At 36.7% G+C, this 25,580-nt stretch overlaps 1 protein-coding gene across 11 annotated transcripts in view; it reads right to left on the reverse strand.

Annotated features, from left to right (window-relative positions):
- The window catches only part of MARCHF1 (membrane associated ring-CH-type finger 1), a 633,309-nt gene that overhangs the window by 71,179 nt on the left and 536,550 nt on the right, over window positions 1-25,580 (reverse strand). For all 11 annotated transcript variants that reach the window (XM_074337792.1, XM_074337794.1, XM_019737038.2 and 8 more), the window contains one exon: window positions 5,196-5,275. In XM_074337792.1, the coding sequence (XP_074193893.1) occupies window positions 5,196-5,275 (80 nt within the window). The remainder of the gene's footprint in view (window positions 1-5,195; window positions 5,276-25,580) is intronic.

Consider the following 25,580-nt stretch of genomic DNA (forward strand, 5'->3'; position numbering starts at 1 on the left):
TCACACAGGAAGAATGACTCCCTTAGAAAAATTATTTTCCTATATCTAGTCACTCAAAAACTGTGTTGAATATGTGCTATCTGCCAGGCACTGTGGACACTGCAGTGAACAAATCTGACCCCGTCGATCCCCAAAATGCCTATATATTTGCTATTTAAAATTATGCTCTGGAAGTGACTCCCAGGGGACCTGAGTGTTGGTTAGAGAATCACGGAGGTGTGCCTGAAGAAATGACATTTAAACCAAGAAAGAGTGACCAGGAGTTAATCTGGTGATGGGCACAGGGGATAATGTGAAGACATTCTAAGCCCTAAAAGGGACAGGCCTGGGCACTTTCAGGGAATTAAAGACAGGCCAGCATGCAGAGGTCATCGTTAACGATGAGTATTGAAGCTGGAGAGGCAGAGCTGATAGATAGATCATGCGGGACTTGCAAATCATCTTAAAGATTTTGAATTTGTCACTGAAGGCAATTAAAAGGTCATTGAAAAATCTCAAGCAGGAGCTGACGTGATCTAATTCACACTTTTTCTAAACGTAATTCTTTTTTTTTCCCCTATAAAAAGGCAAAGCTTTCCCCACTACACACCTATGGGTGCAGTAGCACGATGCTTTAAATTTCCTGTAAGTGGTTGGCTAATAGAGAAACTTTCTCTGAATAAGCTTTGATGAGGGTGGGAAAGAACACAGCGTGTCTGTGGGGGGACTGCATGCCAGGAGCAGAGAAGGAGGAAGGGCTCTGGGGCTTCTTCTGCTTTGTGGTGTGGCTGAGACTGGTCCTGCCTCTGCATGTCTGAGGCAGTAGGAGTGTGAGCTCACAGGCAATTACTGCTTCTCCCATGGGTCAGCTTCCTCCCCTTTACACAGGAGACTCTGGTGTTCAGGCCGTGTCCATCTGGAGGCTTTCCCCCCTTATATTTAAAGATTTCATTCACTTTCCACACATTGCAGTCACTTCTCTGAGAATGACACACAAATCTGTATGTCCTCCCTGGCCTTGAGAAGATTTTCATTTTTAATCTCTTTGTGCTATTGCCTTGTGCTAATACATCATGTTAATGACAATTGCAAATATGCAATTGCTTCGTGTTGCTCTGTGTATAGCTCACTAATGCTTGAAAAATCACACAGACCCAGCCCTGACTGCTGTCCAGCGTTTCAGTGACAAGTCTCATATTGTTGGCTGGACAGCTGACCCTTGAATGTCATTGCAACCACTAACAGCCTCTGTAATTGAATCACCTTGTCTTTCCCAAACCAACTTGCTTCTGCCCTTGTCAGCAACATCAGCATTTACTCTCTCCCAAGTTCCAAGGCTTGGAGTCATCCTTGACTCCTTTGTCTTATGCTCTCACCAATTCCAAACACTAAGATTGTTCCTATTCACCTGGCGGAATGCCGGTATGCAAGTGTCCCCCCCTTTCATTACCCTTTATCATCCTAGTCCTACTTTTCTCAAAGCAGGATACTTCCACCACATCACAACTCATTCTCCTAAATCTAGGCTCCTTTCCCAGGACATGCTCAGAAGAACACTGTGACTACTCTGTATGTGTTATTCTTCATCAACTTTATTTTATTTATTAATAGCAAATACTCTGTATTATTATTTTTTGCATTGGAACATTGTTTCTTTCTTAAAGGATTATTATTATTTAAGACAGACTCATGAAACTTCTTTGGTTGAAGATGGGCTAAAAGGAATACAATCCCCTTGATCTGTCCTCAACTTTCAAATCAGCCTCTTGGTACCAAGAGGCTCATTGAGGCAATTTGAAAATAAGGATGTACAGAATAAACTCCTTGGAAGGATATGCATGTTTTGTTTACAATGCCTTTTTTAAAAAATTAGTTGTTATCAGTCTACACATACCTTTCAACCTAATCACACACATTCACACAAAATTCTTAAGTGCACTGTGCCATTCCCACATCCCTGTCTGGGCTCATGGCATTTCCCCTGCCTGAGAGCCTGCGTTGCCATCCATGCATGTTTGCCAATCTAAATTCTACTCTCCTCAGTCCCAATCCTACTTTTTAAGGTTCGCAGAGTGTTCCAGCTCTCAGCAATTTTTCTTTATTCAAAATCCTACAGTATTCCTCTTTTTAAATTCACCCTGTTCTATATCTTAAACTTTCATATTTTCGGGTGTGCATTCAATTTCTCCCACTAGGTAACAGGCCACTTAAGGCAAGAATCAAGTCTTGTCGCTATTTATCCTGGGTATTTGGTACAATATGCTGCCCTTAGTATTTGCTTAGTGGGCATATTTTGATGGTAACTCACAGCAAGAAATACTAACAATAGGCCCATCAATCTCTCTTTCATTAATAGAAGTCTAAGTTAAACGTCCTGTCTTTTGAAAATGTTCCCCCAGAGCAGTGCTGTTCAGTTGGGAAAAACAGCCATTCTGACTTTAATTGCAAGCATTACGTTTTTCTCCAATTACCATTAATCCTACAACTAGCTTCTTCGACTGTTTTTCATTAAATTACGTTGGGAGTAAATTTGGGGAATGACAACAGCTGGTTGAGACTAGAAACAGTATTTTATTCCATCCCCCAACATTTTAGCTAAGCCACACTTAAATTATATTCAGAAGATTACAGGAAACTTACATTAATATGTAAATCAAATGGTGTCACCTCTCTTTTAAATCCCTTAGCACATCTTAAGTGGCCCTCTCCACCTCTGCGTCCTAGTGTCCGCCACCCATCCCCCTCACTCACCACACCCTGGCCACAACAGCCAGCTTTCAGTTCCCTGAATTGCTAAACTTGTTCTCTCCTCCTGGCTGCATGTAGTGGCACTCTGCCTGGGTGGCTCTCCCTGTTTCTTTCCTTGATCAATTCCTGTCATCCTTTGAGCCTCAGTCAGCTTGTCACTTCCTTAAGAGAGTTCTTCTCCCATCTCCCAGAATAAGGAAAGCTTCCTTGTTATGTGTTTTCATATTCCTTTCATATTTGTAATTATACATTAACTATACAATAGTTTTGTGTCCCTTAACCTAACCAGACTATAAGCTCTAAGAAGTCAGAAAGTATACAAATGGTATGCATTGTAATATTTTCAATGCCTAGAATAAAATTTGAGGCACACCAGATGCTTAAATAAATGAATGAGCATTTTATGAATGACTACCTCCCAAAACTCGCAGAGAAGCAAACCATCTCATATTATTTACATCCAGAGTTCAACTGTTCTCTTGTTCCACCCTGAATGGACATAGACAGCATTCTCTGAATCACCTGATTCATATAAAACACACATACATGTTTTATACAGTAATTTTAACTTTCCGAAAAACAAGCCCAAACAATCAAGCATTATGCAACAAAAAATTCACTTGCTCCCTAACAGAATTCAACCAACTTTAATGATTGGGTATAATATGAAAATGTAAAAATACGTGTTGTGTTTAAATGGTCTCATGTGTGAAAAACAGCATGGGTATTCCTATAATTTTTTTTAACATTAAGTTATTTTGAAAATGTGTGCAGTTGGGTAAAAAGTGCAAGACATTAGTCTTATAGCTCTGAGCTGTCTACATGTGGAAACCTTTTAGTATGTGATGACCACAACATGAATGTCATCCCCTTCCCTGAAGGCTCCAGCAACCCCACTGATACATCCAGGACCCGTCTGTGTTCTTTCAGACTTGAATAACCCTGCTGAGTAAGACAACTGGAGAACAAATTAGCACCAACTGCAGAAGAGATTTTTCTGATACAAAAATCTGACCTTAAAACCCCCAAGCCTTGAATAGCTTTATGTCAGGGTGTTAACAGTTCATGAAATTTACATTGAAGAGGCCAAGATTTCATACACTCTCACTCATCTCTCCTCCACCACTGCTGTCTTAACTAGAATGGGTATAAGACTCAATTGGTTTGTCATTCCCTTTACCAGAGTAAATTATTATTGAATTAAAAGAAGGGGAAAGGAGAAATTTAATTCCATTCTGCAACAGTTTTCAAATCCATGGATATGTCCACATTGTTTTACTCAGACCCACCCCTTCTCATTTTATCACCTTATATCCAACCAGACAAATAATGGTATGAATAAATGCCATGTTTTAACTCACTCCTAACTCACAGCAAAAAGAAATACATTTGGATGGCATCAAATCTTTCTCTATAGTGACTGACCTGCATATTTTTACATTATCAGAAGCATCGTAGGAGGCAGGAGGCTTCTGAACAGAGTTATTCACCTGGAACCTTATACCATCCACATACTTCCTGCCTTCTGTAACTGCCAATATTTCAGGGCTGGAATCTGTCTCTTAAAATCTTCTCTTGATTGGTTCATTCTGCCTAAAACTATGCAAGAGCTGTGGGTCCCTGTGTTGGTATCTGCCTTTGCTTTCTTCATGGTTCCTTGAGGACCTCTTAATCACAAAGGAGCCTCTAGGCAGGGAAAGACTGTATGTACCCTTGGTGCCATGTGCCTTTTCCTCTGCAGAGATTTAAGGAGCAACTCTCCCATTTGATCAGCTCTTGTTGCTTTTCATTTTTGGATCCCAAATCTACCAGATCAATTCTATTAGGAGAAGAAGACCCATCCAAGTTTCCACATGATTTATTATTATTTCTTCTTCTTCGTGACAGTGGGAATTTAACTTGGGCTCTTCTTTCTGCCTGAATCCAATGACTCTCATCTATGGAACATGAATCTGAAGAATCTGTGTGAAGCTCACTCCCTCTGGGGCTTGAGATTTGGAGGTTAAAATCATTTCTTCTTCCTTTTATTGGCTCTCCTGTATGCTCATATCTCTCAGAGGACCTTCTCCTCCTCGCAGGCCTTTGTTTTACTGATTTCTTACCAAAGTCCTTCCTAGCAGGGCTCAGCACCATGAGAGGGGTGCCCTGCTCAAATGCATCTTCTGACATATCATGCAAGATGGCAGATCAAGACAAAGCAGCAGGCAAAGGATGGGAAATGGGAATGGAGAGGAAAGCCACGGGGAAACAGAGAGAGAAAATGATGAAAATGATAGCATGGACCAGAAGTTGGTAAATAAAGATCAAATGAAGAAAATATACTAAAGGAAAAAAGTAAAATTAAGCCAGTATAAATCACCCATGGACAATGTAAGGCAGAAGCAAGAGCCACATAGTCTCCGAATATAAAACAAGAATACAAAACTACTCAAAAAAATATTAAATGAGATTGTTTGCTGAGCACTTACCTGCAGATGTCCTGAGTGGACGGACAGACAGACAACCTTGACTGGCTCCTGGGAGCTGTCCCTGTTGTTGGGCTGCTTGCCTGGAGAAACAAGTTAGATAATTTGGCATCTTGGTTAAGGTAATACATGGTCGATATTTTGCTTTTTTTCCACATATTGAAAAAATTACAACAAATGTGGCTGCCGGTCATGTTGCTTATAACACAGCTCACAGAATGTAGGAAGTCAGACGTTCGTTTTGCAAAAGTAAAACTTTTTTGAGGAACTTGAAACAGCTGAGATGCTGCACCACTCTGCTGTTGCTTCATTTATGAGAGAGGAAGATGAATCTACAGTTTCTATTCTACTTACTGTAAACATTTGAGTGGAATGGCTCAATTTGCATTGGGAACAAATGGGAAACAGTTGAATATTTTATGATATAAAGGGCATAAAGGCTATTATGTGATAAGGATGATAATAATCTGGGAAGCCGAAATAATCACATAGCCATTAGATTGCTAGATGGTACCTGGAGTTCACTTTATGTCACATCAAGGCTCCATGATATAATATATTTGAAAATAGTTTGTAATATGTAAACGCTTACAGTTAGTACTATTTCATCATTGAAATAAAATCTATCCATTGTAATGTTATTGACCTTGCACGTCTTTTAACCCTGTGACTATACTGAGCCTTAGAATAAGAGCACGGAATAATTCAGATTGGTGGCACAAAATTGAGTATATTTCACTAAGCTCCTACCTGTGCATCACAACATTTTCTTTACTCTATTTGACTTCTTTAACCCATTGTACTTGATACAGATGATGATAGATCAAAAGCCAGAATGCATTGAGAATTTACTGTGTACCAGGGCACTGTGCGATGACATTATCTACTGTCACTTTAATCCTTATGGTAACCTCATGAGAGGGAAATAATAATAACAGTTTTGAGTGACTTTATGTGCCAATCACTGTTCTAAGTGATTTTCATCTGTTCACTCATTAACACTCACAAGAAATGCATGTGGGAAATACTGTCATTATTTCACGTTACAGATGGAGAAACTGAGAATTTGGTGCCGTTTCCTACTAGTAGATGTTAGAGCAGAGGTTTGGATGAGGAGTCTTGCTCCTTCTTCTGGTCTCTAACCCCTTAGTGGTACACTTCTCCACCTTTACACAGGAGGAAACCAAGGAAGTCCTAGGTCAAGACTCAGGTCAGTCTGACTGCACAGATGAAACGCACAATTTTGCCATCAAGAAAAATAACAGTAAAGTTAGAAAAATTAATCCCAAAGTAGTTCTAAACATTCCCATATTTGAGATACACATACCTTTTGGGATCCAGAGAAAGAGAAACTAATGCTAACTATAATGTAATAGATACAATGGTGAGCTCTGAGAATAAAGGAAGAGTTGGCATCCAGAAGGGGCTTCCTGTTTAATGGAGAAGAGATGGAAAGGAACAGGCAATGGTAATAGTCTAGTATATCCTGGTAGATTCTAGTAATAGGAGTTCTGGTGAAAGGAGGGCACCTAACGTAGAACAGAACAGAGATTTAAAATAAGTGTCCCAGAGGAAATGACACCTGACCTCAAAAGAGTGAGTGTGACTAAAGTGGGGTTGGGCAGTCCAGACAGGGAGAAGGATGTGGAAGAGCACAGACTAGAGTGAATGTGGCTTGTTCGGGAACCACAGAAAGTTTTGTAAGAACTATAGGGAAGGTGTTGAATGAAATAAGAGGTAATACAAAGTCAGGATAAAGGAGGATACAGAGGTCCTGTATGCCACACTGGAATGTGTGGGTTGTATCCTCAGATAAATGGAAAGTCATTGACAGATATTCAGCAGCAAATGGAAATGATTAAATTTGGGCACTAGAAAGCTCACTTTGACAGCTGAGAATTAGAAGGTCCAGGCTCACAGTAAGCAGGAAGAAGAATTAGGATTCAATATATCCAGGATACAGTGGTGATTGAAAGGTGGCATAATTTAAGAAGTACAATCCCAACTGGCTGTTTTATGTTTAAATATGATAACTATTCTTGAAAGATCAGCTGAAAAAAGTAACACAGGGAAAGAACTAGGGAAATTCTTTAATAAAAGCTAAGTGGAATCATAGATTAAAGTACTTTTACCAGATAGCAAGACAGAATAATATGTGGGTGGCAAAGAAAAAAGACACATCATTAGAATAGAAATCTATCATCTATCATCTATTTATCTTACGTGTATCTATCTAATCTATCTAAAGTTGCATTTCAAAACAGTGGGAAAAGAGTAGGTTATTACATAAATAGCATGGGGAAAAAGGACCAGTCATTTGGAAAAATGTAAAGCTAGATTCTTTCTTCACTATCTACACTAAAGTTTAGGTGTATGAAAGACTTAACTGTAGTAAAATAAAAGCATGAAAATATGAGAAGAACACATAACTGAATATGTTTATAATATTGTGGAAGGGAATCCCTTTATTAGGATGAAATAAAACAACAACAAAAATAACATAGGAAAAGACAGATAAGCATGATATTAAAAAAAAACAACTTCTAATTTATAAAAAAGAAACACATATACTCACATATCAACACTATCCCAGAAAAAATTTCAAAGCCATAAGTAATGCCATATTCCTAACATATATAATGGCCAAACAGCTAATTTCTCTAGTATTCAGAGATATTTTACAAATCAAGGAAGAAAAGTTGATTAATCTTTGAGAAAAATGAGTAAAACACAGAGACAGGTAGTTCACAGAGAAGAAATTACACATGGCCAAAAGCCACATATAAAAAAAGACACAAAATCTCAAGCAAAAAAAACAAAACAAGATGCAAATTCAGTTGGAAACGGTATTTATTTTCACTTATTAGGACAGCATATTTAAAAAGATTGATTATACCCAGTGTACTGAGGTGAGGAAAACCAAGCATCATGATATATTTTGGAAGTACGTAATTGTAAATTGGCACAACTTGTTGGAGGGCAATTTGGTAAACTCTATTAAAACAAAAAATGTCTATGCTATGCCAGTCAGAAATTCTACTTACAAGAATCAGTTTTGCTAAAACACTTGCACAATTGCCCAAAGATATTTTCATTATAACAAGAATGTTCATTATAGCATTGTTTGTAATAATGAGAAATTGAAAACAACTCAAATGTTCAGTTATTTACAATGAAATACATAAGCCATTAAAAGGAATGAGATATACTACATACGTGCACACACAAACTCACACCCATATTTATAGGATATATTTTTATGTAAAAAGTCAATTTAAGCAAAGCAATTCAAAATTTTAGGTAGTATGATCCCATTTGGGTAAATAAAGCTTTCATGATGTATGTTATCATATGAATAGGACACATCTGGAGAAGTATATGTTCAACCATTAACAGTGATTATCTTTGTGAGGCGGGATTATAAAAAATGTTTATTTTTCAGGTTATATAGTTCTGTAATATTTAAAATCTTTAATTTTAATAAAAGGGAAAATAACTTCTTAATCATATTAATGCTGATGGGATAAATAACAACTGTTAATATTAATAATCAATATTTGTGTGGGGGAGGGGTTTCCTTCAATATTTAGTGATAAAGTCATTGCTTCTTTAGCCTCTTTGAGCTGCACTTCTCTCCTTCAATTAAATATAGTCATTATGACATCTACATAAAAGGATTGTTGGAGGGTAACATGGAATCATCGATCAGGGAAGTGCTTTGTAGAGCGTCCAAGGGTTGTAATAGGACACTGATCTTGAAATATTAGGATTCTTTTTACTCATTGTCAGAAAATCATGTTTTCTCCTCAAAAATGGGCTCAATGGTGTCCCCTCATTCAGAGAGAAGACACATAACAGACTTAACTCAATGATTCTCAATCCTGGCTAAAAATTAGAATCACTGGGGAGGTTTTTTTAAGAAATACCTCTCCCTGGGTCTAATTTTAAAATCCAAGGAATGGGACTTAGGGCACAGACCCTGCCCGTCAGTATTCTTAAAAGCTGCCTCAGTGACTCAATGTGCATCCAAAGTTAAGAACCACTGGATAAGGTCAAAGGGGACAATGTCCTCCTTCAAATTCACATTAGTTTTTTTTTTTTTTTCTTCTGAGGCTCCAGTGATAATATTCCTGAAAGCCTGTTTCTTTTTTTTAATAAAGTGTTTTCTAAATCCCCAAATCTCAATTGTATGTATCTAGAAGAGACCTTGGACTTCTCTGGTCATAATTTTACCATACCCGATAGCAGAGGAAGATGAGGAGTAAGACATGGTAGAAGTGATGAGGCAGATGGACCTGAGGCAGTTCTCCATTCCCACAGCCTGGTGTGGGTGAGGGAATCCACAGGTCTCCTCATGCTTTTGTGAGTGTGTGAAAGACAAATGAGATTGTTAGCCTGGGGGAGTAAGCAAGGGTCACCAGAGTTAAAGTTAACATGACTTTATAACAGAGGGCCACAGAAAAGACTACCCAGGCAAGAGGCATGGCAAGACCAATGAAAACCCAAATGCACTGGAAGGTAAGAGACCAGTTTAACTGGAACCAAGAGCTAATTACCAGGTTCAACAGCCAGGGGATGGTGCTTTAGCAACAGTTCTGGTAAAAACCTGCAGTACAGAATTCTAAATAGAGGTCCCTGCCCCAGAGTATCCCGAAAATTGAAGCAAATGGGAAGAACCCTTGAAAGACTGAATGTGCTTAAGTTCTGAACTGATAGAGACTGAGGCCTTGTTTTGATTAAAAAAAAAAAAAAAAAAAAAAGGAGAAAAATATTTCCCATGTCAGCGGTAAAGAGGGTTTAAGAGGAAGGTAAGGAAACTCAGATTACTTTTAGAAATTCACATGCTTCCCTCCACTACATTTTGCAAAATTTATGGCACTACCTGCTGAGGGCCATGTGGGATTGCTAAGAAACCCTGTGTAACGAGCACCCATCCCATTGGCTGAGTGCAAAATCTAGATGTAGAAGAAAATGATCTTGAAGCTAAGTGTGTAATTCAGTGGATTAAAAGTGGTGCATAAAGGAAGACACAAGCCAGATGGCAAAAAGTATAAAAGAGTGGTATTTGGGTAAGTTGTCTTAATGCTCCTTTGGGCACAGAAAGTTTTGGAAGGCACGGGATATCTTTTCAAAAAGGGAAAGCCCAATCCACCTTTGGCAATTCACATCACTGGGGAAGTCTTAGAGCAAGGCCAGATTCTTTGGTCAGGTCAAGAAAAGAAGCTGCAACTAAAGGCGCAGAATCACACCTGCCTTGAGACGTTCTAGAAGGCCAGCAAATGGAGATGCACTCGTCTGCAGAAGCCGAGCAGAGCCAACAGAAGCCAAGCAGAGCCAGCCTACATGTCCTATTGGAATGGACAGTTGAAAACACAGATGGGACAGTGATTGTCAGAAGGGAAGGCATGGCAGAACATTTGGTTTGTATTAGCAGCTCATGTCCCCTCCCACTTCTCAAAAGCCATTCACTCCTATTGATATAGATCAAATCCAAGATAAGCTTTGGCAGCTGTCTAGATAGAATCATTGGGACTAGGAGATATTAAGGCTAGTTCTGAGAGCAAGGACTACTCTTAGGGGAATAAATAGGAACCATTCTGTGAAGGCGTTGAGGTCCCATCATAGTGCCTAGGCTCCATAGTAAAATGGAGGCATTCTGGGAGCTGGATAGACAAACAGGTTTAGGCAGTTGTCTCTGGTACCCTGCATCACACCCCTTCAGTCCACTTCTGATAGCTGCAGCTATCAGATTTGGTGAACAATTCCTCGTGAGTGCCAACTGACCTCATGGTGACAATGTCCCACCTCAAGTGAGTACCACTTAGTTTCTACTTTCTAGTCCTAATTCCATCGGAAGACTGTGGCCTTGCACAAGCTTGAATATAAGGGGGTTAATACCTCTAGGAGCAACTCTCAAAAAAAGGGGGGGGCAGGAGGTTGTGGATAAACGATCCATTAGTCCTTCAGGTAGAAAATTCTGACAGACATTTTGGGCATTTCTTAGGAGTCCCATTAGAACCAAGCCCCTATAACTGAATTCAAATTGCACCCTTAAGTTGACTTTCCTTCCATCTTTGTCTCATGTTCCCTAAATCCCTCCTTTATGATTTCTGAGATGACTTCTGAAATACACCACCTGCATCGAAAGTCTTGTCACCAGTAGTTTTTTGAGGGGAATTCAAACTGAGGGAAAGCTGGTATATGAGATAGTTCTAGAAAGCAAACACACTCATGGTCTGACATAATAGGGAACCCTTTGCTGGGAGTAAGTGGTGTGGTGATAATGCCTAGAGAGCAGCAGCATCACAATTAGTGGACGGCTGAGGTCGACAGGGAGGCATGCAGTAGCTCTAGCATTTGTACAGTAAGGGCCAATGATAATGATAAAGATATGCAGTTGCCTGGCTTGGTTAACTGTCTTGGAAGCTTCTATGAAAGAGAATGGCAAGTTCAGCTTGGCCAAATATCAATCAAGGGCACTCTGTGAAAGCCTGTATACAACTATACCCCAAAGCATAGAGATGTTACCCCTAGGCAGCCCTCAACCAAAAGGAGACAACAGCCAGAGGATAAATGCACTACCCCCTAGTCTTTCAGGTAGTCAATTCTTGGAGACATTCTTTGCATTTCATAGGTGATCTTGGTGGAATCAGCCCCATTTGACACATCAGTGATCTCCACTACACCCTCCTATTGGCTCCTCCTGTTTTTCCTCTCTCACTCCCCTTCTCCCTCACTCCTGCTGCCTAGGGAACAATTCCCAAATAAACTACCCATACAAGTCCTTGTCCCAGGTTATGCTTTTGTAAGAACATAAACTCAGTCACTGGAAGTGTAGAGTGGGCTAATTCGTCTCGCATAAATTCGTTGCCTGTTTCCATGCAGTGGTCATGCTGGCCTGGACTGTCTCCCACGTCCCTGTAGTTGTATGGATTCCCCTTCACCTGAGTCCTCTAGTTGCAGGTCTGATGCCTAACCTAAATTCCACTGCCAGAACATCAAGTTCCAGATCTTGGCCTTCCCTCAACCTGAGGCAGTTAACTGTCCAGAGAGAAGAAAGTCTTCTTACAGTTCTCACTGCCACCCTTTTTCCCCCCCTCCATTTTGATCTGTATTCTACAGACATTTATCTTCCTAAGGTATAGCTCTAGTCATTTCATTTGCCTTATCAAAAGGCTTCAATGGTTTCTGACTACCAAATAAATTAAGTATCCCATCTACTTTTCTGGTATTAACTTTAGTCACTTCTAATTCCTGGGTTCCACCAAAACCTAGCTTATTTGTTATTATCAAATATATCACATACTTCATTTCTATGCTTTTGTCTATAAAGAAAACAACAAGAGAAAAGGCTTGAAATTTTCCTTAAGGCCCGGTTAATTTCTCCAATTTTATACACAGCCATTTTCCTTTGAACTCCAGGATCCCTTTTTGACGTCTCTTATGGAATCAATTACTCTTGCTCTAGCATTTATTTTATCATCCATATTCTTGTCTAACCATGTCCAAACTGCCACAATATCCTACAGTTAATCTTTTTTGCTTCCCTACCAGATTGAGAGGCTAGCCATGCCACACTAATTTTGGAAACCTTTATAGTGCCTTGTATGTAGCAGGTAGCTAATAAAGGGTTGTGGGGGTTGAATTGAGCTTGATAACAGTTGAATTGAGTTGAACTGAACTTGGTAATATTTAGACTGAGTTGAATTGATCTTGGTAAATCCTGTCCTGATTGCAATAGAGATAAACATGACAATCATATCCAGTGAACCAAGATGAAAGAACTCGGTCCTCTGTAAAAGAGGTAGTTCTGCTCTGTTCCAAAAGAAATGAAATGAGGCCAAACTTTATATAATTCTTGAGACCCTATCCTTGGACTTTGGGGTTAAAAAGCACATCAAATTAAAGATGCATCTTCTATTTTCTTTGAAAGATAGGGATTCCTATTTAGCAAGTGACAACTGTATTGTGTAGAGAAGAGTGTATCTTTCAACAATATTTAAGCTGTCAGGGTCTTTTTCAAAAGAAAACATAGTAATCGAGAATAAAAGCGAATTAAAATCTTTTAAATGCATGGCCCTATTCAGCAGCAATGAATTGTTTTAATTTGCTAGTTGGTACATTATGAGAGCTTGGTAATTTGTTCATCCCTTTAATAGGTGTATGATTGAAATGCAGTTGGAATGGGGAAAATAACAATTGGCTGGATGAGCAGAATAATATGTTCTTTGAAATGAAGCATTCTTTGTAATGGATGTTTATTTCAGATGATTACATTGTACAGTGCATTCAAATGGGAAAAACAAACAGGAGGCCAGCTGCACTAATTTTATCAAAGTTATTTATATCAGCCATATAATTAAAGGCAGTAATTTCAAATTAGGTTTTCTGAGAATCCATTTATAGGCAACACAAGGCAACTTGTCTCTATGGCATCTCGGCACTGACTGTGCTCTGGGGGCAATGTTAACTATTGCCAATTGGCCTTGGCATTTTGAAAATTAATTATTGTTTTCGAAAGATGCTAAAGCTGTTGCCTCCTGCTGCCCTAACCAGTTTAGATCCACTCTACTAGGAGAGCTTGATATATAATTTATGGAGGTGACAGAGAATAATCATGCATAGTCATTTCCAAATGGATTCTCTTATTTACTAATACATTAATGATACTCTATGAAGAATGACTCTAGAACTTCAGATGGGAAATGATGTTGCAGACACTTCTTTTTTAAAGTCTCCATTAATTTCAACAGTAGTTCATGAATAACATGTTGAAGAATTAAGTATTAGATGAAATATTAAACTGGCTCTAGGGAACAGAAAGAGGCCTGACACTTTCTAAAAGACCCTTTTTGGTGGTGGAAATGATATTTAATGGCTAAATCAATTGAGAGAACATACTAATGCAATCTCAGGCTAGGGGGAATTTCATAAAGGTGACCTCGTCTGAACCCCATCTGATATTATTATTACATTTATAACACTCTCAGTAGGTAATCAGTCCATCCCTGCTAGGTCAGTAGCAGAATTCACTATCTCCTGAGAACATCCCTTGCATTTCTCTAATTGTATCACCTAACTGTTTTGTCGTAGTATCACATTGAAGTCAGTTTCTCTATGGTTTTCAGCACTCATTCTAATTTTCCCCTCCAAAACCACACAAAATTTGCTTTATCTCTTTGTCTTTCTTTTATACCAGGGCCCTTTACTACTTATGGATCCTCACATATCCTGTATTCTTGCAACCTATCCATCATTCTGGAATATATATATATATATATATGCAATTTTATGTGAAAGTTTGAAGTATACATTTGGGGCAGAGAATAATTAAGTTCATTGGAAATATATGATGCCTGTGATAAATCTCTAAAGAAAGATTTTAGACAATGACGGGATGTCAATGTCAGGTTAAGTAGTATTCTACATTATCTGATATATATTCAGTAAAGGCACTGATTAGGAGATAAGGATGATGACAAGTGTCCTTAAAAGAGGTTTGTCTATTGAAAAATTAAGTTTAAAAATTTCATTTATAATAGCATCAAAACCATAAAATACATACAAATTAACCAATGGGGCAGAATAGAGAGTCCAGAAATAGATTCACAAATATTATCAATTGATTTACAACAAAGGTGCCAGGGCAATTCAATGAGGAAAAGAACATCTTTCAAACAAATGGTGCTGGAATAAATGGATATCCACGTGGAAGAAAATGAACCTCAATCCTTACCTACAACATATTAAAAATTACTTAGAATGATTCATTCAAAACAAAAAAGCTGAAACTATACAATTCAGAGAAGAAAGAAAATCTTTGTGATTTCAAAGTAGGAAAAGATTTTCTAGATGAGATACAAAAAGCACAAATCATAAAATAAATTGTTGGTAAACTAGATTTTATATGTTAAATACTTTTGCTCTTAGAAAGGCATTATAAAGAAAGAGAACATGCAAGTTGCATATCGAATAAAGAAGTTGTACCCAGAGTATATAAAGAATTCTTACATTCTTATAACTCAGTAATAAAAAGACACCCAACAGAAATAGGCTAAAGATATGAGCAGCCACTTAAAAAATGATGTATTTTAAATAAACATTTGAAAAGATGTTCTCTTATTCATTAATCATCAATGAAATGCAAATTACAGCCACAGTAATATAGCACTACAAACCTATTAGAATGGCTATAGTTAAAAAATACCGACAATATCAAGTACTGGTAAGAATGCAAAGCAACTGGAACTTTCATACATTACAGGAGGTAATACCATGTTTCCCCGAAAATAAGACCTAGCCAGACAATCAGCTTTAATGCATCTTTTGGAGCAAAAATTAATATAAAATCTGGTCTTATTTTACTATAATATAAGGCTGGGTCTTTTTTAATATAATAATATAATATAATATAATATAATATAATATAATATAATATAATGCAATGCGATATAATATAATATAATATAATATAATATAATATAATATAATATAATATAATATAATATAATATAATATAATATAATACTGGGTATAATATAATATAATATAATATAATATAAGACTGGGTCTTATTTTAATTTTTTGCTCCAAAAGATGCATTAGTGCTGATTGTCTGGCTAGGTCTTATTTTCGGGGAAACACACTATAAAAAGGGAAATCATAACAATTGTCACCCCAATAAATTTAATAAAATAAAATTAAAAAAAAAAAAGGGGGAAATCATTTGGAACTTTTACATAAAGTTAAATGCACCTACCATACAAGCCAGCCATTCCACTTCAATGTATTTACTCAAGAGAAATAAAAGTATATGTCCACCCACAGCAAACCTCGTATATGAATGTTCATAGCAGCATTATTCATAATAGCCAAACTGTGGAAGCAATCAATGTGTCCATTGATGGATTAATGAATAAGCAAAATGTGGTATATGCATACAATGGAATATTATTCAGCTTTTAAAAGGAAGGAACTTCTGACACATTCTACAACATGAAGGAATCTTGAGAACACTATGCTAACTGAAATAAGCCAGACACAAGAAGACAAATACCATATGATTTCACTTATTTAAGATACCTAAAGTTGACAAATTTATAGAGACAGAAATTAGAATGGTGGTTGCCAGGAGTGGTGGAGGCAGGTAATGGAGAGTTGTTGTTTACTGGGTATAGAGTTTCAGTTTTGCAAGATGAAAAGAGTTCTGGAGATTGGTTGTGCAACAATGAGAATGAACTTAACACTACTGAACTTGAACACTTAAAATGGGTAAAGATAGTATATTTTATGTTATGGGTATCTTAACTACAAGTTAAAAAATTTAAAAATCTAAGAAGGCAATGGGACAAAGAGTAAATGAGGGCAGGAAAGATGAGATACATACCTTTGGGTCCACTGGCCAGAGCAGTAAGCCAAATGTGGTTCAAAGTTTTCTAATCCCTGGTAGAAAGAATCATATGTACTTTCCATAAGGCAAACAAAATGTGAACCAGTAGAAGAAGCAAAATTGTTAGTTCTGGGACCAAAGAGAACATTCATTTCTGGATGGTCATTTAAGAGCAATAGTGATGAACATTTATCTTCAACACAATTTTTGTAATGAATACAGTGATGCATTTCAATCACATGTCCATTATTATTTTCCAATGGCATGAGGTCAAAGTAAAATTCAGTGTGACAGGAAAATTTTTACCTTGATTGTATACCATCAGAATATAATAATGGACATGTGTTTGGAATTCATTGCTGTGCTGTTCATCATAAATATTCTTAGCTCCTTCCCTTACCTCCTCCCTTTTAAAATCTTCACTGCTTATCTGCCAAGTCTTTATCATGCAATTTGGATTGGCAGATAGTGATACTTAAAGGAGAAAGAGAGGTGGGATAGATTTCTCTACAAAGGAAAAGCATGAAAAGGAAATAAATAAGATCTAACAGGGAGATGGAGTAAGGACAGAGTAATAGGGATCTGAGAACAGCTTTAAGAGTTTTGTGGATGAGACAAAGATGATCAGCTGTTTAAATGAATAAGGATTGAGGGGATAGAGAGAAAAGATCTTTAGGAATCCTTATCGTGTGTTCTTTGCCCTGGTTCCAGCTTCATCTTCCGCTCTGCCTTCAATCCTTAGACCACGCCAAGAAAACCTTTAGGAAAGAGCTCACCAGTGCTTTCGGAATTGTAATTGCATTTCTTTAGAATGACATTTTGCATTGGACTTAAACTAGAAGCAGGAAGGCCTGGATTTATTTAGGTTCTAGCAACGAAAAGAAGCTCTATAGAAGAGCAAAATATAAGTCTAACGTACTCTTTTCTATCTGTATTAATTCAGGAATTAACTTTAGAGTACCTGGAGGAAAAGCTAGAGATCAGACAATACTTTATAAATACTATGTCTCTCAACAGGATTGTTGATAAAGAGTTGAGATGAGTTAAGGGTTATATATTCCCAGTCATATGCTTCCGTGAAGCAACTCCATGTAGTTAGTTAAATGCGAAGTCAGATGAAGTCAGGGAATCATAGGTGCCCTCTTATGTATAAGAAGAGAATCCTATCTAAATATCCACATAAGTAAAAATCTGGTAAATGATCCCAAGGAAATTAGTCAAAGATGTATACATAGGCAAGGCCAAGAGCTATCAGAAAGTACACTTAAGTATATACATAAAAGGAGAGTTAAGACCTCAAATTTCAACACCATGGTACATAGCTATATATAATTTTATCCTGGAAAAAATTTAAGGTATGTGCAATCATATCTCTACTATATTTATACAAAAATAAAAAATCAGCAATCCACCCACAATATATTTAACAGCCTGAGCTGTCACCTTCTATTATACCCACCAAGTTAAACTGCTTGCCAATTCCATGCAAATAACTGAGTAAGTAACTAAGTAAGTTGGATTTTTACACAGGATTATTAACATTTTATATAAGGAAAAGCACATTTAGTTTTATAATAGTTGATTTGTAGATTTTTAGAGTAATAATCTGATAATTGAGCTAATCATCTGTTAAGGCCACACTTTGTTCATTAAAATCATATTCTTTTTATCAAAGAGTGTTTCCTTTTCTATTTCGAATGCCAAAGGGGTACAAATGGGGCAATTCAGACAAGAGAATGTGAAAAGACTACAATATTAGTCTCAGTTTTCATAGCTCCTTCATTTATAATGTGTGTTTTTATGGTTTTAACACAAAATCTCATTATTGTGTCAACCTATAAGTGCAGTCTCTGAGTTGTCCCTAAAGTCGTTTTTAGCATCTGGCAAATACAATACATTTGCTTAATGTTATAATATATCATTCTTGCATTTTCTACATGTTAATTTCTAAATAGTGTCTGCTATAAGAATCTAAAAAAATATTTCTTAACATCTGAGTTGTTACTTCATCAAATTTGTCACTTTGAAGAATAAAATGATAGTTTGATTGAGAACACATAGGGAAATCAAATAATAAGACTGGGAGAACAAAGAGAAGAACTAAAGTCATTACAATTCCTGTAATTTTGTTATTATGACTAATGATAGTATAAGACAATGATGGCTGTTTGCGGGGGGGGAAAGAGGTTTCTAAAGGAAAGGAACTCATGATATACATAAATCTGGGTTTTACTGAAGGTCTTGGGATGTATTCCTTCTGAAAATTAAGGGCCTACTTTATGTAGTTATTACATATTAGACCAGGAGTAGGAAACTACAAGGAAAATATTAATCCCTAAACTGATGCAGGAGTTAATAAGTATTTTTAAGCTTACTCCAATGGAAAGAAAATATTTATATGATAGTGAAGGAGTCGAGGACGTGCCACCCCCAAATATGCTGCTTTGGCATATTGATTATTTTGATCTAAAGGCACTTGAAAAACAGCAGGTGCCAGAAGGGCACTCTGAACTCCCTTTTTTTCCTGAAATAGGAAATTGAAATTCCCATGTGGAAGATGCCTTCCATATACCGGGAGGAAACAAACATTCTATCACCAGAGACGAGGAGTTGAGACAGAAGGAAATCTGTACCAATAGAGCTTGCTAAAATAATTCTTATGTTTCTTTAGTCTGCCCACATTTTTTATTTACTTTTTCACAATTGCCACTCTTTGTTCAATTTAGTATATAAGCACTTGGACCTAACCACTTCTTTGGGTGTTCATTTTCTTGTGACTACTCTCATACGTGCACAGTCTTATTCAATAAAATGTGTATTCTTTTCTCTTGTTAATCTGTTTGATGTCAGTCCCAGCTGGAAACCCAAAAGGGTAGAAGAGAAAATATATCTGCCCTACACTAGGAGCAAGGTGTTCTCTTTTTGGGCCCAAGAGGAGTGGAACTTTTGTTGAGAAACATAAATTTGATGGATATATTTAGGAACTCCAAAGAATTCCAAAGACAACTTCATAGGCTAGTCTTTCTCTCTCTCTCTTTGATTTCCATTTCTTTCTTTCTTCTTACTGTTAGCTTCTTCCTCTCCAGACTGGTGCCAGAAATTAGTGGGACCAAGAATAAAGTTGGTTTATCTATGTTGGAATTAAATATTATCCAAACTTTCCTACTTTCTTTGGCTTGATTGGCCCTTTGTACAACTGCTCAGAACCCGTTGAACTGAATGTCAACATCGTATTTGTATCTTGTGTCCCTCAATGGAGACCTGTTTCTATTCTTATGGAAGTCTCCCTACCCTCCACCTCCACTCCCACAATGCTAGCATTGCCTGGTTTTCCAGTGGTTGTAATGTCCAGGACAAATTCCTGATCTGTTAGATCAGATCACAGAGAGTTAGTAATTTGACCTTATTTTCAGATCAGTGATTCAACATATTTAACTGAGCTGAGGTACACAGGCCCTCATAAATGAGTATGTGGCAGCACAGGTGATTGTACTAATTTTTGCCTTTCTCTAGGGGGTAAATTTGAGAGGCAGCTCTATATTTTTGTTGTCCTCCAGGGGAAAAAAAAATCATTTGTTCTTTTTTTTACAGTAAAAATAATAAAGGTTTTTTTTTTTTAATTAACATTTAATTGATTGAAGTCTCCATCACCTTTTAATAGCCATGTAGTGTTGAAATTTCCTATAGAGTACTGGATAACCTGAATTTCTTTTCTCACTAAAGAATACACGTACAGTTGTCACTGTTTACATTAAAGTCATTTTAGATCTGAGTGAACCATTCTCATTGGCTTTATAAATCATTGTCTTGCATTCTGGTTGACTTGACTGCATGTTTATCTTTTGACTAAGGAGACAAGTTTGCTAGATCTTTGTAGAGTTCCTTCCATAGCTACTGTTATAATTAATTTTTTCATATGCTCTAAAGCAAATGGATGGGTGGCTAATGGAAGCTTATGGGGTATACTATTTATAGCTCTGGTTTGCTTCTCTAGAACTCCAGATCTGCTAAATACATTTTGGAGAGCTAGGTTATGATCTGTGGGCCTGTAAAAATAATCCTCCTAAAAATATTTCTATCTGTGGATAAGCCAATAAGAATTATTTGACTACAATCAATTGAATTGTTTAATATCATTATTAGGCAATAAACTAGAAGATCTTAGATTAAGACTAAGAAAAAAAATCCCTTTAATGTGGGTTAAGTAAGCACTAATTAAAATACCATGTTTTCATATTTTGGTTTTTTTTTAAAGATGGTTTATTGCTAAAAATGGGAGTATAATGAACAAGAAAGAAGCACGATATTTACATAAATAAACAATTCCCAAATATTGATTTTGAAACAGTTAATTAAAGTGGAAAACTGCTACATTTCCTCTTCTTATAACTCCCTAGGCATGATGGGTAATTTTATGTGTCAACTTGATTGGGGGAAGGGGTGCCCAGATCAAACATTATTTCTGGGTGTGTCTGTGAGGGTATTTCCTGGAGATTAGAATTTGAATAATTCCTGGGCTCAGTAAAGTAGGCTGTTTTCCCTAATGTGTGTGGACATCAACTAATTCCTTGAGGACCTGAATAAAACAAAAAGGTGGAGGAAGGAGGAATTCACTTCTTTTTGCTTCTTGCCTGCCTGCCTGCTTGAGTTGAGACATTGTTCTTCTCCTGCCCTTTGAGTGGGATTTATACCATTAGCTCCAGGGGCTCTCAGGCCTTCAGACTCCAGCTGGAATTACACCACCCGGCTTTTCTGAGTCTCCAGCTTGCAGATGACAGATTGTGGGACTTTTCAGCCTCTATAATCTCATGATCCTATTCCTCATAATACATCTCTTTCTATGAGTTCTTTTATTCTGAAAAAAAAAATTGATGGTTAAAACACTAGGGTGGATACTGAATAATTAGCAATGATTTCAATGATTTACATTTCTTTAGAGTTTCTTTTGGGGGTGAGTGGGAGGGTAAGCAATTTTCTGGTTTTCCAAAATTAGCTTTCAGTTTATTTTTTGTAACTATTTGTTATGAAAGCAAGAAAATGCCCAGAGGGGAAACATGTAGAAGATCAGTGCCATATTTTTTAAATAGATAGGGTGGGATGGAGATGGGAGTAATGAAGAATGCACGAGTAAAATTGACAATGTTATTGCACAATGTTTGTCCTTTGCTCTCTAAAGTTAAAATGTGTTTTTCTTAGAATATATATTCAATAGTACTTTTGTAAGTGGTACTACCCATGTTTCTTCAAAAAATTTTTTTCTAAGTACAAAATTTATAACATTTAGGCAAAGCCAATAATTCTATATGCTTTTTTGTATCATGCTTTCTTAAGCATTTCAACCATTTTAGGTAAAATATTGGTTTCTCAGATAGTGTTTTAGGTAAAATACTGTCCTTCAAACTTAATGTTCTCCACAAAAATTGAAGCAAATTCAGGAGGTTGTTTGATAAGTTTTGATCTCCAAGGAAAAAAAGTCATGTAATAATGTTTGATATTAATATGAAACAAAACTTAGAATTTTCTTCTTTACATTAGGGACTCACTTCATTCCTTTAAAATATTTTTCTTTTTTTTTTAAAATCAATCATTTAATTAATAAAAAAGTTTCCAAACTGCCTTTAAAGAAAAATTGTTCTTTTGAGTCAAAAGATAGGAAATTGAAATTAAGTAAATATTTAGCTTCGTATAGATCTTATTTTCCAGATATTAGGCTTGATTGTTAGTCAATTAGTGCAACGAATTTCAGACACAATATATTACCCACTGTGCATAATACTGCCTAAGAATTAGGCGTACAGTGTTCAGCTTATTTATATTATGAACTTTGGTGAGTCAGCTTTAAGACTTATCTTCTTTGTCCAAACTTTGATGTTTGGTGCATAAGGTAAGGCAGGTTAGGCATTTTTGTTTGTCTTCTAATTAATGGTGAAGATTTTATTTACTTTGTCATTCTATAGTCTATAGCAGGGGCCACCGAACTATGGCCCATGGACTAAATCCAACCTGCTGCCTGTTTTTGCAAGTAATGTTTTATTGGACTACAGCCAAACTCACTCATATACATATTGTCTATGGTTGCATTTATACTACAATGGCAGAGGTAAGTAGTTGTGATATATTATGAGGCCTGCAAAGTTGAAAATATTTACTATCTGGTCCTTGACAGAAAAAGTTTCCTGCACACTGGTTTATAGTAAAGGCAAAAAATTCATGGAGAAAAGCTGAAATGGCCACCTTCAATGACAAATATTTTTTTTTTTTAAAGTTTGAGAGAAAATAAGATATGTAATATTGTAAGGAAAAATAAAAAATAAAATAATGAAGGAGCTGAAAATTATCATGGAGAAAAAAAGGGAAGAAACACATAAAATAACAATGAGTGAGTATATATTAAAATTACAACCCTAGTACTAAATAGCAACCCAAAGAAGAATGGATGTGAGGGTTAAAAAGAATACAGGAGTTTAGATGTTTGGGCAAAGTAAAGGCAAACATGCAAACATACAATTATTTAAAAAAAAAAAAAAAAAGTCTGTCATTCCCTGTTATGCTCTGAAGTATTGTTACAGATAATATCTTTGGGAAAGGAAAAAACAAAACAAAACAAGTAAAAGCACAGGGAGTCCACTGCACCCTTTTTTCCCAATGTGACTATATATTTGGTTTTTCTAAAATCATCATGGTTGTAGAAGGCAAACAGTGCTATTTAAGTTGAATGCATAGCATAAGATCCAAGCCTCATGTGATTCATTCTTCTAGAGTACGCTGAATTTAACTTCATTTCTGGTAAATTATGTACCTGTTTCAGCACATTCCTGAGAATGAGTTTTTCTTTGAGCACAATATGCTCCATTCGACTGGATATTCCATTAAAACAAATGGATTCTCTGCACTGAAATAGGCTACCAGAGCCATCATATTGACTTATATCATACAAAAAGAACATTTTCCTGGAGTATTTTTAGAATTTAACTACTTTAAGCTTAATTTTCTTTAAACCTTCAGGAATGCCGAATGGTACAATGGGAGAGAAATTTATAGGCAGACAGTTATAAACCAAAACATATTGCACAAAAGGAAAGGACGTTGAGAAAAATAATTGGTGATAATCCATATTTTTTGTTTCCAAATCTATCTGTCAAAGAGATTGATCTGGTGAATTTTTTAATAGATATTTTAGGGCACAAATAGCATCTGCAACATAGAAGCTAACACTTGCTGGTCCCCAGCAGCTGGGTCTGCAGGATCCATCCTCAGAAGACCCTCAAATGCAACTCATTACCTCTTAGCCTGATGTCAGTTTTAAAGTGTATGATGATAAAAACAAACACATAAACAAACAAAAGAAAAAAACCCAAACACAGCATTTTCCCTCAAACGTCGCTAACTTAAAGTCCTCTTATGACACACTGTGGAGTGCTTTCTTGTTTATGCCTGGTTCTGTCACTGTGCCCTTGATATAATGTCTTAACGGTTATACTTGAGTTTCCGCTTCAAGAAAACAGAGAGAGGATATTTCTATGAGTACAAAGGCAAAATGAATAGCTAAATAAATACAACCCTCTTCTTTATTATTAGGGACACTGGTTTATAATCTGCTCCAATAATTAACTTTTGTTTTTCTTTTGTCTCCATAGAAATACAAGGTATGAACAGATAATATGGTGAATGTTTAAATACAAAAAAAATTACAGTAAAAGACACATTGCCATTAATTCCCCTGAAAACACTCCTCCTTTCTTTGAACACACTTATCCCATTATTCTCGCCACTTTCTGAAGTAATTCTAGAAGTCCTCTTTCGTGAGTGCCTTTAGTTGCGCAGTCATGGGTGCCTCAATGTCCAGAATTGATTCAAAATATTCACCTTTCAATTTGACTTTGGGGAAGAGCCAGAAGTCACAGGGTGCCAGATCCAGTGAATAAGGTGGTTGAGGACACGTAACGTTTTTATTTGACAGAAAATGCCGTACCAGAAGCGATGTTTGACACAGAGTGTTGTCATGATGGAGGATGAAGTAAAGACACTCACGAAAGAGGACTTCCAGAACTGCTCCAGAGTGTAGCAAGAACGATTGGATAAGTGTGTTTGAAGCGAGAGGGAGTATTTTGAGGGGGATTAATGGCAATGTGTCTTTTACTATAATATTTTTTTATTTAGACATTCACCGTAATTTTTGATCACACCTTGTACCTTTTATTAAACTACCTGATTTCTAGCACCATATATAGCCTAACTTTGATAGGCGTCCACTTGCAACACCATCTCCTGAATGAGACACAGCTGTTTAACTGAACTGACCTATTTTTAAGACTAAGAGACTGGTTCAATGAGACATTGAGCAATCTACCAACTGAGCTTCTGGACCATGAAACTTCTTGGGGAAACTTCAATGGTGGGGAATGACAGGAAGCAGAATGTGCCACCCCACATATGTCACTTTGGCATAAGATTATTTTGAGTGAAAGGCAGTTTAGTAGAGGCAGATACAAGAAAAGCTTTCTACCTCTCCTCCCCAACATTTGCCTAAAAGCAAAACATAAATTTACAAAGATGTCCCTCTTCCTTCCTCTTTCCCTTCCCTACCAGGAAGGACAAAGGTTAATCCCCAGAGATAACTTTGAAGTCTTATCAGAGGGGAAGACTCCCATCTAAATCTGTGTCACAAATCTTACTGTTCTGCACTCTGCTTTTCCTGGGAACCTCCCTATAACGGGCCTTCTTCTCAGCTTTTTGTCTTTAGCTGAAGATGATACTTAAACCAGTGTTCTAAGCCAGGATTTTGCATTACTAGATCCCTGCATATCTGCCTGTATATGTGAGATATACATGTTAATAAACTTCTGTTTTATTTTGTTTTTCCTCTTAAAAAATATAAAGCCATGGAATGGGTGTGATAACCTAGAAATTGAGTATAGATAGAGATAAGAGGTGAGGATATAATTTGGGGGCTACCTGGTATTTGAGATCAGAAAGACAAAGAAGAACCACTAACAGAG

Source organism: Rhinolophus sinicus, linkage group LG07 (assembly GCF_036562045.2).
Source record: "Rhinolophus sinicus isolate RSC01 linkage group LG07, ASM3656204v1, whole genome shotgun sequence".
Classification (NCBI taxonomy): domain Eukaryota; kingdom Metazoa; phylum Chordata; class Mammalia; order Chiroptera; family Rhinolophidae; genus Rhinolophus; species Rhinolophus sinicus.